This window comes from Coregonus clupeaformis, chromosome 11 (genome assembly GCF_020615455.1).
Source record: "Coregonus clupeaformis isolate EN_2021a chromosome 11, ASM2061545v1, whole genome shotgun sequence".
Taxonomy (NCBI): Eukaryota; Metazoa; Chordata; class Actinopteri; order Salmoniformes; family Salmonidae; genus Coregonus; species Coregonus clupeaformis.
The window spans coordinates 47,419,400-47,432,058 of NC_059202.1; the positions used below are offsets into that span (position 1 = coordinate 47,419,400).

Sequence of the window (12,659 nt, forward strand, 5' to 3'; positions counted from 1 at the left end):
CTTATCCAGAGCGACTTACAGTTAAGTGAGTGCATACATTATTTTTATTTATTTTTTATTTTAATTTTTATTCATACTAGCCCCCCGTGGGAATCGAACCCACAACCCTGGCGTTGCAAACGCCATGCTCTACCAACTGAGCTACATCCCTGCTGGCCATTCCCTCCCCTACCCTGGACGACGCTGGGCCAATTGTGCGCCGCCCCATGGGTCTCCCGGTCGCGGCCGGCTACGACAGAATCTTCAATGCTCTTACTGAGGGAAGGAGGTTGTTGGCCAAGATCTCGCGATACATGGCCCCATCCATCTTCCCCTCAATACGGTGCAGTCGTCCTGTCCCCTTTGCAGAAAAGCATCCCCAAAGAATGATGTTTCCACCTCCATGCTTCAAGGTTGGGATGGTGTTCTTGGGGTTGTACTCATCCTTCTTCTTCCTCCAAACACGGCGAGTGGAGTTTAGACCACAAAGCTCTATTTTTGTCTCATCAGACCACATGACCTTCTCCCATTCCTCCTCTGGATCATCCAGATGGTCTTTGGCAAACTTCAGACGGGCCTGGACATGCGCTGGCTTGAGCAGGGGGACCTTGCGTGCGCTGCAGGATTTTTATCCATGACGGCGTAGTGTGTTACTAATGGTTTTCTTTGAGACTGTGGTCCCAGCTCTCTTCAGGTCATTGACCAGGTCCTGCCGTGTAGTTCTGGGCTGATCCCTCACCTTCCTCATGATCATTGATGCCCCACAGGGTGAGATCTTGCATGGAGCCCCAGACCGAGGGTGATTGACCGTCATCTTGGACTTCTTCCATTTTCTAATAATTGTGCCAACAGTTGTTGCCTTCTCACCAAGCTGCTTGCCTATTGTCCTGTAGCCCATCCCAGCCTTGTGCAGGTCTACAATTTTATCCCTGATGTCCTTACACAGCTCTCTGGTCTTGGCCATTGTGGAGAGGTTGGAGTCTGTTTGATTGAGTGTGTGGACAGGTGTATTTTATACAGGTAACGAGTTCAAACAGGTGCAGTTAATACAGGTAATGAGTGGAGAACAGGAGGGCTTCTTAAAGAAAAACGAACAGGTCTGTGAGAGCCGGAATTCTTACTGGTTGGTAGGTGATCAAATACTTATGTCATGCAATAAAATTCAAATTAATTACTTAAAAATCATACAATGTGATTTTCTGGATTTTTGTTTTAAATTCTCTCACAGTTGAAGTGTACCTATGATAAAAAAGTACAGACCTCTACATGCTTTGTAAGTAGGAAAACCTGCAAAATCGGCAGTGTATCAAATACTTGTTCTCCCCACTGTAGATGGGGAGCAGAGATAGAGAAGAGGGGCTACTCTGCAGACCAGCCTGACTTTGTTGAATTGTAATAAAGTCAATCTTGATCCTACAAAAACTCTGGAAGAACTTTGATTTTTAATAAAGTATCGTGATTATTTTCCACATCAATACTTTGAGCTTGTGACACGCACCTAGGCTTATCCCATAAGTGACACATCTCACTCGTATTCTCATAGAACTAGGGTTACGCAAGTAACCCAAATGTATTCTTATTCCAGTATGTCAGTGCTATGCAAATGTTGAGGGGGATCTTAAGAGCCAATTGAACTAGCCTTAGTGTTGATGCACTGATTGTAGGTACAGTATTATATTACTTTTAACATTAATTAAAGAGGCTATACAGAACATTTGCCTCACATGTATTTCACACAGTAGCTATCTCCCTGACGTTTAATGAAATAAAATCAAAACAATTCACCACCACTTGGAAATATCTAGATCAGTGTTTCTCAACTTCTGGATCGTGGGACGTTGCTGACTGGTCCCTGAGATGATTTAAAGGTTACTTGAAAGGGAACCAGTGAGGTAATTCTTGCTCTCATTTTGATGTGTGTTATCATAAACAGCTAGTTTAAAAAAAAGACTTGTCACATCTCAGCAGTTTTGAAATAAGTATTGTTTAATCACATTGGAAAGAAAATAAATGTATTGTGCAGTGTACACTAATTTAACAAATATAAAGCTTCTCAAAAGATACACATTTGCTTACTGCTTTTGTTAGCTTTTATTTACATTAGTCCTCACTTTATGCAGTAGGAGTAGGCCTAGAATGTTAGTAGAGACCTATAGCGATGGACACAGGATTGAGATATCATCTGTATTGGCAGGACACCGAGGAAACATCAATAATAATGCGACAACAGAGAGCACATACAGTCACATATCCACAGAATGTATAGTGTCTTTCTTTCTCTTCCTGGGGGTGGGTCAGTAAAATGAACTCCGCTTCAATATGTACGGCCTCCGTGCTTTGGTGTTTTTCACTTGCCTCTTAAAAATATACGGTGATTTCCTTTTGAGCGGGTTGTCACTGTTTTGATCGGCGTCTAAGTACTCTTGAGAGCCGTCAAGCATCTGTAAAGAAAGACAGAATAAGCCACTCCTGAGACTCTTCCGCGGTGCATAATGCCATGAAAACAAGTTTATTCCATATACATTGAACAAAAATATAAACACAACATATAAAGTGTTGGTCCCATGTTTCATGTGCTGAAATAAAATATCCCAGAAATGTTCCTCAAATTTTGTGCACAAATTTGTTTACATCCCTGTTAGGGAGCATTTCTCCTTTGCAAAGATTATCCATCCACCTGACAAGTGTGGCATATCAAGAAGCTGATTAAACAGCATGATCATTACACAGGTGCACCTTGTGCTGGTGACAATAAAAGGCCACTCTAAAATGTGCAGTTTTGTCACACAACACAATGCCACAGATGTCTCAAGTTTTGAGGGAGAGTGTAATTGGCATGCTGACTGCAGGAATGTTAACCAGAGCTGTTGCCAGATAATGTAATGTTAATTTCTCTACCATAAGCCGCGTCCAACGTCGTTTTAGAGAATTTGGCAGTACATCCAACCGGCCTCACAACCGCTGACCATGTGTATGGTGTTGTGTGGGCGAGCGGTTTTCTGATGTCAACGCTGTGAACATAGTGCCCCATGGTGGCGGTGGGGTTATGATATGGGCAGGCATAAGCTACGGACAACAAACACAATTGCATTTTATCGATGGCAATTTGAATGCACAAAAATACTGTGACAAGATCCTGAGGTCCATTATTTTTAAGGTATCTCTGACCAACAGATGCATATCTGTATTCCCAGTCATGTGAAATCCATAGATTAGGGCCTAATAAATGTATTTCAATTGACTGATTTACTCATGTGAACTGTAACTCAGTAAAATGTTTGAAATTGTTGCATGTTGCGCTTATATTTTTGTTCAGTATATATTCCATATATAGCACACTATGCAGCTGTGTGTTAGGCCTAGATCAATCAGATGAATTGTTAAGCGCTGATGTTTTGGCAGTGTCTGAGGTGTAACTGCGTTGGAGCTGTCAAATCGGTGAACAGCTGCTCTTGATCATTGTCATGAAGCCACACCTGTCCCACTCGCGTTAGAAGTTCAGAACGAGAAAGTGGCTATATAGAAATAATATCGAGGTGTAGATTACATCTCACATTCCAGTGTTCGAACTTGTAAACAAGGCTGCATTGGATTTCTCGTAATGCGACTCCGTGCATCTAATGGCAATGTATTTATATATATATAATGACAGGAGCCGCTTGTGGATTTGACAACTCTAACGCAGTTCCACTTCTGACACTGCCAAAAACAACCACTATGCCGAGGTTGGCTAAAGCAGATCTGTTTAAATAGAGCCCTTAAACAAGTGTTTAATGTGTGAGGAGCTGATGAGTAGACAATGTGCACATCAACATTACATTTTTGTAATTTAGCAGACGCTCTTATCCAGAGCGACTTACAGGAGCAATTAGGGTTAAGTGCCTTGCTCAAGGGCACATCGACAGATTTTTCACCTAGTCGGCTCGGGGAATCGAACCAGCGACCTTTTGATTACTGGCCCAATGCTCTTAACCACTAAGCTACCTACCGCATCAACATGATGGAGAAGCTTGAGAAAAAAGACAAGGAGGAGGAGGAGAGGCATTTAATGAGGTGTGTTTACCATTGTGAGGGGCCCGGGATGGATGCTCATCAATTGTGAGCGTGAGTGAGTGGTATGTGTGTGGTCCTGTTTTTGTGTCTTTGTGTGTGTATGAGATGCTTCTCCCTGTAGAGTCGTCGGGGGCCTGTTTGGTGTCACACTTTTGCCCCAGCTAACACACCTGACTCCAATAATCAACTGATCATGATTTTCTGTTTAGAATGCAATTAGTTTAATCAGCTGTGCTTGCTGGGGATGGGGAAAAAGTGTGACACCACTCCGCTCCCGAGGAGTTGCCCATCCCTGCTGTAGACTAAGGGCTCGATTCAATCAGATCCACTTTAGCCAACATCCGCATAGTGGTTGTTTTGACGGTGTCGGAGGTGGAACTGTGTTAGAGCAGTCAAATCCACAAGTGGCTCCTGGCATTACACCTAAAACGGACATTGCCATTGGCTGCACGGAGTCACATTAACAGAAATCCCATCCAGCCTTGTTTACAAGTTCGAACACTGGAATGTGAGATGTAATCTACACCTCAATTAGGAAGATATAAATCCTCATTATTTAGTTTAATGATTTTTCGATTTGAGCGTCGTTATTTCTATATAGCCTACACGTTCTCGTTTTGAACATCTAACATGAGTGGGGTGGTTGTGGCTTCATGACAATGATAGCAAGAGCAGCTGCTCACAAATTTGACGGTGCCAACGCAGTTCCAACTCCGCCAAAACATCTGCTATGCGGGTGTCTGCTATCGCCAGTTAAAGCTTGATCTGATTGAATCTAGGCCCTAGAGTGCTTATCCCTGTGCTTGTTTACTGTGTGTGTGTTTGTGTGACTCACTTGAAATGTATATGTATGCATGACAGATTTTCTACTCAAATGTTTTTGTAGCTGTCGGTGTGTGCATCCATTTCTGTGCGTCCCAGTGTTTGTATGTATGCATGCATCCAAATGTGAGTGTCCCTCACCTCTCGGGGTTGCAGCACTTTGCAGATGTGCTGCAGGTCTAGAAGCTCGTCCAGTGGCTCAGGAAGGGAGGCCAGCCTCTCCCCCATCTCCTCCTCAGTGTTATACTCCTCCTGTTCTCTCCACGACCGGCTGTTCATCAGGCTGTTCACCATCCTGCACACATTCACCAGGGACACACGCCAGTAGGGGGCGCCCTGCTTGCTCTGTTTCATCTGGGAGGAGCAAATAAATAAATACTAGGACCAAGACATACATAAAGACATACGTGTGTGTGCATGTGTGTGTGTGTATAAGTGTGCATTGCCTTTGCACCTTTGCATTCTCTCATGGCAATAGATCAGTCAGATCTAACCTCAACTAGCTTCAAGCCTGCTGTGTCATAATCTAGTTTGAGCGTGTGGTGTTGGATGGTGTGAGGCCCCTGTCGGTGCCCGTGGGGGCCCCTGTGCGTGGGCCGACTCGTTAACACTGCACAGCCCAGACTCCCTCCCTGGTGTCACTGAGAATGATGAACAGAGTTGTAAGGAACAGAAGATTGATGCTTCTAAATCACTTTAAACCCCATCTCACCTATCAGCTTTCCTTTATGGATGGCAAGGGACAACACTTTTATTTTCTACATCTCCATTGTTGAGAGTTGTTAGATATTATATATGGATTTGGAGGCCATGGGGGAGAAATGTCACAGAGTGGATTGTATTGTACTGAGCAGACTGAGGATAACCCCCCCCCAGAGACAAGACAGAAAGGATGTCTTAGTCTGGCTGGATACTCCTGTGAGTTCCTTACAATATTGACATTTAGAAAACCCTACCTCCCTCAAATACAAATTAGCTCTCGTTTACTTTCAAATTAATAGTTTGTTAAGACACTGAGTGGTGAGACGAGAGGTAGGTACACTTTTAATTGTGCGAAAAGGTCATTTCACATTACATTTTGATGTAGCCCCTTCTTTCGACAGTGTGTTCTCTCTCATCGTCAGTTAATTATTGAGGGACAGAAAATAGTTTTAATGAGCAGTCCAATAATGCCAGCATCCAGAGGAGAGGGACTAACTGCCATTTCAAATGGCCCGTGTCCCCATTTCTATTGAATTGTCTGTCACTGGCTTGTCTCTCATGACAGTACTGGGTGGCGAGATTAGTCACTGGCTAGATTTCTACATCAGCCATTATTAACACAATGACTACTGGTATATCCAGAACTTGGAAAATGTAATTGATCTCACCTTACCAATTGATTTAGTCATCATTCTATGTTCTAATTCCATTATTTTCTATTTAGAAAATCAAGTGTCGGCATATGCATGCAGCAGTTATAAATTGACCTTACAGATACTTTATGAAATAACAAAACTGTTGTTTCACAGCCTGCAAACAAGTGTCATTGAAACAACAGTCAACCTATTCCAACATTAGCAAACCTAACCATGTATAATCTGTTTATAATCTGTGTGTAAAAGGAAAAAGGAAAAGACAAAGCCACAAGTGTCTGCTACAATACTGCCTCTCTAGTGTCTTCTAATCTACAGTCGTGGTCAAAAGTTTTGAGAATGACACAAATACTAATTTTCACAAAGTCTGCTGCCTCAGTTTTGATGATGGCAATTTGCATATACTCCAGAATGTCATGAAGAGTGATCAGATTAATTGCAATTAATTGCAAAGTCCCTCTTTGCCATGAAAATGAACTTAATCCCCAAAAAACATTTCCACTGCATTTCATCCCTGCCACAAAAGGACCAGCTGACATCGTGTCAGTGATTATTTCGTTAACACAGGTGAGAGTGTTGACGAGGACAAGGCTGGAGAGCACTCTCATGCTGATTGAGTTAGAATAACAGACTGGAAGCTTTAAAAGGAGGGTGGTGCTTGAAATCATTGTTCTTCCTCTGTTAATCATGGTTACCTGCAAGGAAACACGTGCCGTCATCATTGCTTTGCACAAAGAGGGCTTCACAGGCAAGGATATTGCTGCTAGTAAGATTGCACCTAAATCAACCATTTATCGGATCATCAAGAACTTCAAGGAGAGAGGTTAAATTGTTGTGAAGAAGGCATCAGGGTGCCAAAAAAAGTACAGCAAGCGCCAGGACCGTCTCCTAAAGTTGATTCAGCTGCGGGATCGGGGCACCACCAGTGCAGAGCTTGCTCAGGAATGGCAGCAGGAAGGTGTGAGTGCATCTGCACGCACAGTGAGGCAAAGACTTTTGGAGGATGGCCTGGTGTCAAGAAGGGCAGCAAAGAAGCCACTTCTCTCCAGGTAAAACATCAGGGAGAGACTGATATCCTGCAAAAGGTACAGGGATTGGACTGCTGAGGATGAATCCCCTTTCCGATTGTTTGGGGCATCCGGAAAACACCTTGTCCGGAGAAGACAAGGTGAGCGCTACCATCAGTCCTGTGTCATGCCAACAGTAAAGCATCCTGAGACCATTCATGTGTGGGGTTGCTTCTCAGCCAAGGGAGTGGGCTCACTCACAATTTTGCCTAAGAACACAGCCATGAATAAAGAATGGTACAAACACAACCTCCGAGAGCAACTTCTCCCAACCATCCAAAAACAGTTTGGTTACGAACAATGCCTTTTCCAGCATGATAGAGCACATTGCCATAAGGCAAAAGTGATAACTAAGTGGCTCGGGAACAAAACATCGACATTGTGGGTCCATGGCCAGGAAACTCCCCAGACCTTAATCCCATTGAGAACTTGTGGTCGATCCTCAAGAGGCGGGTGGACAAACAAAAACCCACAAATTCTGACAAACTCCAAGCATTGATTATGCAAGAATGGGCTGCCATCTGTCAGGATGTGGCCCAGAAGTTAATTGACAGCATGCCAGGGCGGATTGCAGAGGTCTTGAAAAAGAAGAGTCAACACTGCAAATATTGACTCTTTGCATAAACTTAATGTAATTGTCAATAAAAGCCTTTGACACTTATGGAATACTTGTAAACATACTTCAGTATACTATAGTAACATCTGACAAAAATATCTCATAACACTGAAGCAGCAAACTTTGTGAAGACCAATACTTGTGTCATTCTCAAAACTTTTGAACACGACTGTAGAGCACTCTATCAGTCATCTGGCGACTTATTTTTACAATCAGCCCCCCAAGAAACCATTGAAACATCATAAGCGATAAATCACATAGGTTATTTGTCATAATTGTGTCTCAGTGTGTCCCTCTCATCTCCATTCATTTATCAGACAGAGTGGGGAGGAGGGAGTGTGTGTGCATGTGCATTTCACGCATGTGTGTATGTTGTGTGCTCATGTGCAAGTGTATGTGAGTGTGTGTTTGTGCACGCGTATGTGCGTGTGTGTGAATGTGTGTTGCTATGTTGCTGTTAGGACCATCTGAACGGTATTAGCTCAGGTAATCAGTCTCCAGGCTTCACTAGTTACAGTTCTATCTCCTTAATTTCCTCTTGCCTGTCTACGGAGTATCTCGCATGATAAATGGTCATATAAAAAAAGCAATTATGTTATTCCTGAATGATTTCCTTTTCAACCCTTTATAATTCATGTGCGTGAGTGTGTATGCATTTGTGAGTTGAAAAGTGATGAAGTGACTAGAAAAAGTGATTTTGAAAGCTTTATTCATGCACTAGAAGATTATTGATTGCTCTAGATGGAACATTATGTTCATCTCAAAGACCATATATCTTAACACTAACACAGAAACCTGTGAAACTATGAACAAATAGAATCCACAATGCGCCAATTCAAGTTTAAACAAAAACAGAGAGAGAATGATTACATATCCAGCCTCCATGAAAGAGCACCTGCACTACGGGGGCACTAACTGGGCGCGCGCACACACACACACACACCTCAGATCTGACAGGTGCATAGAGGAAGCAGCACAGTACCTTTGAAGTGAAGAGACTGCTCAACAGCTCCTCCTCTATCGCCCGCTGTTCCTGGTCAACATCTATCAGATAGACACAAAACAAGCGTTAGAATACAGGTTTATCGTAGTACAGGTATAAAGGTATTATACAGGTAGGTATATAATAACAAAAAATACAGCTCCAATTCTGAAGTAACCATTTCAGTAAAAAACGTGGTTTCTATCACCTGGGTTTTTCTAGCATAGTCTACAACAGCTTTATCCAAATGTATTTATCTGTTTGGTGCCAATTTAGCCCTCATAGCCTATTTCTAACGAGCTGTTTTAAAGACTATTAACGTTCTGTTAGAGCCTGATCCATTGTGACCCATCAAACGGGACAGTAAAGCTCAAGCAAAAACAACTCAAAGCTTTTCTTGCTAAGACGTAATACATTTTGTACATCCATTTTGGAGCGTGTCACAGAGTTCAGATAACCAAATCTTGCTTAGATGTTTAACTTAATGTTGATTAGATGTTGAACTTGATGTTGAAGTTGACTACATTTGATGTTGAATCAAATCACTTTTGCTCCTTAAGCCAGGAAGTCAATGCTTTTTTGGGCGCGGCTAGATCGATTCCTCCCTTTCCATCAACCACATCCCACAGCAACATCTATATAACAGTTTGTTTCTATGACAGAGCTATGTGCTTAATAAGCTCAACCGAACAATGTGTTGTCCTGGAGAGCTTCAATTGGCTGCCCCAGCACTAAAACACCTGAGTCACCTAGGCTAGGGCATTGATTAAACAATTAGATGGATACATTAGCTTTGTGCTGAGCTAGAACAAAAGCATGCACAGAGCACTGAAGCACAAATGTATTGTATTACATTGCAACAAAACAATTATACAATAAATGCATTTTCAACACAGCTCTGCAGGTCTACCCTACCAGAACTTTGCACACGAAAAATGTGTTGAAAATACATTTATTGTATTATTACATTTATGGAGTATATATTTCAATATATATACAGTACCAGTCAAAAGTTTGGACAAACCTACTCATTCAAGGGTTTTTCTTAATTTTTTACTATTTTCTACATTGTAGAATAATAGTAAAGACATCAAAACTATGAAATTACACATATGGAATCATGTAGTAACCAAAAAAGTGTTAAACAAATCAAACTATATTTTATATTTGAGATTCTTCAAATAGAGACCCTTTGCCTTGATGACAGCTTTGCACACTCTTGGCATTCTCTCAACCAGCTTCACCTGGAATGCTTTTCCAGCAGTCTTGAAGGAGTTTCCACATATGCTGAGCACTTGTTGACTGCTTTTCCTTCACTCTGCCGTCCGACTCGTCCCAAACCATCTCAATTGGGTTGAGGTCGGAGGATTATGGAGGCCAGGTCATCTGATGCAGCACTCCATCACTCTCCTTCTTGGTAAACTAGCCCTTACACAGCCTGGAGGTGTTTTGGTTCATTGTCCTGTTGAAAAACAAATGCTTTGCTTTGTCTTGGCCAGGTCGCAGTTGTAAATGAGAACTTGTTCTCAACTGGCTTACCTGGTTAAACAAAGGTGAAGAAAAAAAATTAACAAAAATGATAGTCTCAGTAAGCCAGATGGGATGGCGTATCGCTGCAGAATGCTGTGGTAACCATGCTGGTTAAGTGTGCCTTGAATTCTAAATAAATCACAGACAGTGTCACCAGCAAAGCACCCCCACACAATAACACCTCCTCCTCCATGCTTCACGGTGGGAACCACACATGCGGAGATCATCCCTTCACCCACACCGCGTCTCACAAAGACACATCGGTTGGAACCATAAATCTCAAATTTGGACTCCAGAACAAAGGAAACATTTCCACCGGTCTAATGTCCATTGCTCATGTTTCTTGGCCCAAGCAGGTCTCTTCTTCTTATAGGTGTCCTTTATTAGTGGTTTCTTTGCAGCAGTTCGACCATGAAGGCCTGATTCACACAGTCCCATCTGAACAGTTGATGTTGAGATATGTCTGTGACTTGAACTCTGTGATGCATTTATCTGGGCTGCAATTTCTGAAGCTGGTCACTCTAATTACCTTATCCTCTGCAGCAGAGGCAACTCTGGGTCTTCCACTCTTGTGGTGGTCCTCATGAGAGCCAGTTTCATCATAGCGCTTGATGGTTTTTGCGACTGCACTTGAAGAAACGTTCAAAGTTCTTGAAAGTTTCCGTATTGACTGACCTTCATGTCTTAAAGTAATGATGGACTGTCGTTTCTCTTTGCTTATTTGAGCTGTTCTTGCCATAATATGGACTTGGTCTTTTACCAAATAGGGCTATCTTCTGTATACCCCCCACCTTGTCACAACAAAACTGATTGGCTCAAACACATTAAGAAGGAAAGAAATTCCACAAATTAACTTCTAAGAAGGCTCACCTGTTAATTGAAATGCATTCCAGGTGACTACCTAATGAAGCTGGTTGAGAGAATTCCAAGAGTGTGCAAAGCTGTCATCAAGGCAATGGGTGGCTATTTGAAGAATCTCAAATATAAAATATATTTCGATTTGTTTAACGCTTTTTTGGTTACTACATGATTCAATGTGTGTTTTTTCATAGTTTTGATGTCTTCACTATTATTCTACAATGTAGAAATACTAAAAATAAAGAAAAACCCTTGAATGAGTAGGTGTGTCCAAACTTTTGACTGGTAGTGTGTGTATATATATAAAATCGAAACATAGCTTTACATATCAAGTACAGTAGGTTGAAGAAAATGATTTTCAACTTAATAAACTTATGTTGTACATTTTGGATAATTTAATTTTGTATGATTTCTGAGAAACATGATTTAATAAAATAATGTAATTTATGAGCTCTAAATACATACAAAACATATAAATACAAATCATCTGACAACATTGAGTCAATTTACATGACACCCGCTTTATGCAAGAGCATATCTCATTGCAGTTATGCCTTCTTGATAGGAATGTCTGGCTAATCAATGGATGTGAATGGATAAGTTAACTAAAGTGTGCATGATGAAATCCACCTGATGCAAAAGTATGTTTCAGATTAGAGGAATTCCGTTAGTCCCTGGTCTCTGAGACTATTTCCTGTTCTATCAAGTTAAAATCCAACCTAATCATTTGATAATGCAACCAATATAATACCCAGTAAGGTAGCAAATTAATTAACATCAAAAGGAAAGTATGTCAAAGGATGCCCGTGCTTACCTGAACATAATATGCCACACGTCAAACAGAGGAGAAGCACACACGCCAACTGTGCCTGCATCTTCGTACAAATCCCACACTCTGAATACACCTAGCTAAGCAGGACCCAAGTCCATAGGGTTAGGGGTCAAATGCAGAAAGAGAGAGAGACAGAGAAGTCAGAGGTGGAGAAGGAGTGTACTCAGTCTGTTTGTCCTTGTCTTCTCTTCTTCCTGTCAGTGACAGTGTCTGCCTGTGTCCTCTTGGTTTTAGATAGAGTGAATGAAGTGAAGAGCAGTGGGCTTCATTCCCTTAGCATATAAGAGGTAGAATGATGTCAGAGGACCACTCTCTCACCCACCCCCCCTCTCATCCACTCTCCCCCTCACCCTCTACCCACGAGCCCCGGTGCTGTGTCAACGTGACATCAGACATCATCCCCGCATCACACATCAAGGTTTTGCATCATACAACTTTTAGATGTGGTTATTTGCATGTGTATATATTGATTACTTTAGAGTGGGTAGATTGACTGTTTTGCTGATTTGTTTCTGGAGGCGAGTTGTGTGTATGAAGCTGAAGACCCCCTGTCTCACTTGGATTC

The 12,659-nt window shown here is 42.0% G+C and overlaps 1 protein-coding gene across 1 annotated transcript; it reads right to left on the reverse strand.

Annotated features, from left to right (window-relative positions):
- Positions 1-2,063: 2,063 nt before the first annotated feature.
- Positions 2,064-12,262, reverse strand: LOC121531247 (neurotensin/neuromedin N-like). The gene is made up of 4 exons (XM_041836494.1): positions 12,077-12,262; positions 8,875-8,936; positions 4,996-5,208; positions 2,064-2,420 (listed from the first exon to the last, which is right to left on the reverse strand). Exons 1-4 carry the CDS (start codon positions 12,135-12,137, stop codon positions 2,274-2,276), a joined length of 483 nt encoding a protein of 160 aa, XP_041692428.1. The 5' UTR covers positions 12,138-12,262; the 3' UTR covers positions 2,064-2,273.
- Between the last annotated feature and the right edge of the window lie 397 nt (positions 12,263-12,659).

Coding starts and splice junctions, on each gene's coding strand:
- LOC121531247 (XM_041836494.1), bottom strand. CDS start 12,137: ATGCAGGCACAGTTGGCGTGTGTGCTTCTCCTCTGTTTGACGTGTGGC. Junction 8,937..12,076: donor GTGTGGCATATTATGTTCAG/GTAAGCACGGGC, acceptor TCTATCTGATAG/ATGTTGACCAGGAACAGCGG. Junction 5,209..8,874: donor GCAGTCTCTTCACTTCAAAG/GTACTGTGCTGC, acceptor TGCTCCTCCCAG/ATGAAACAGAGCAAGCAGGG.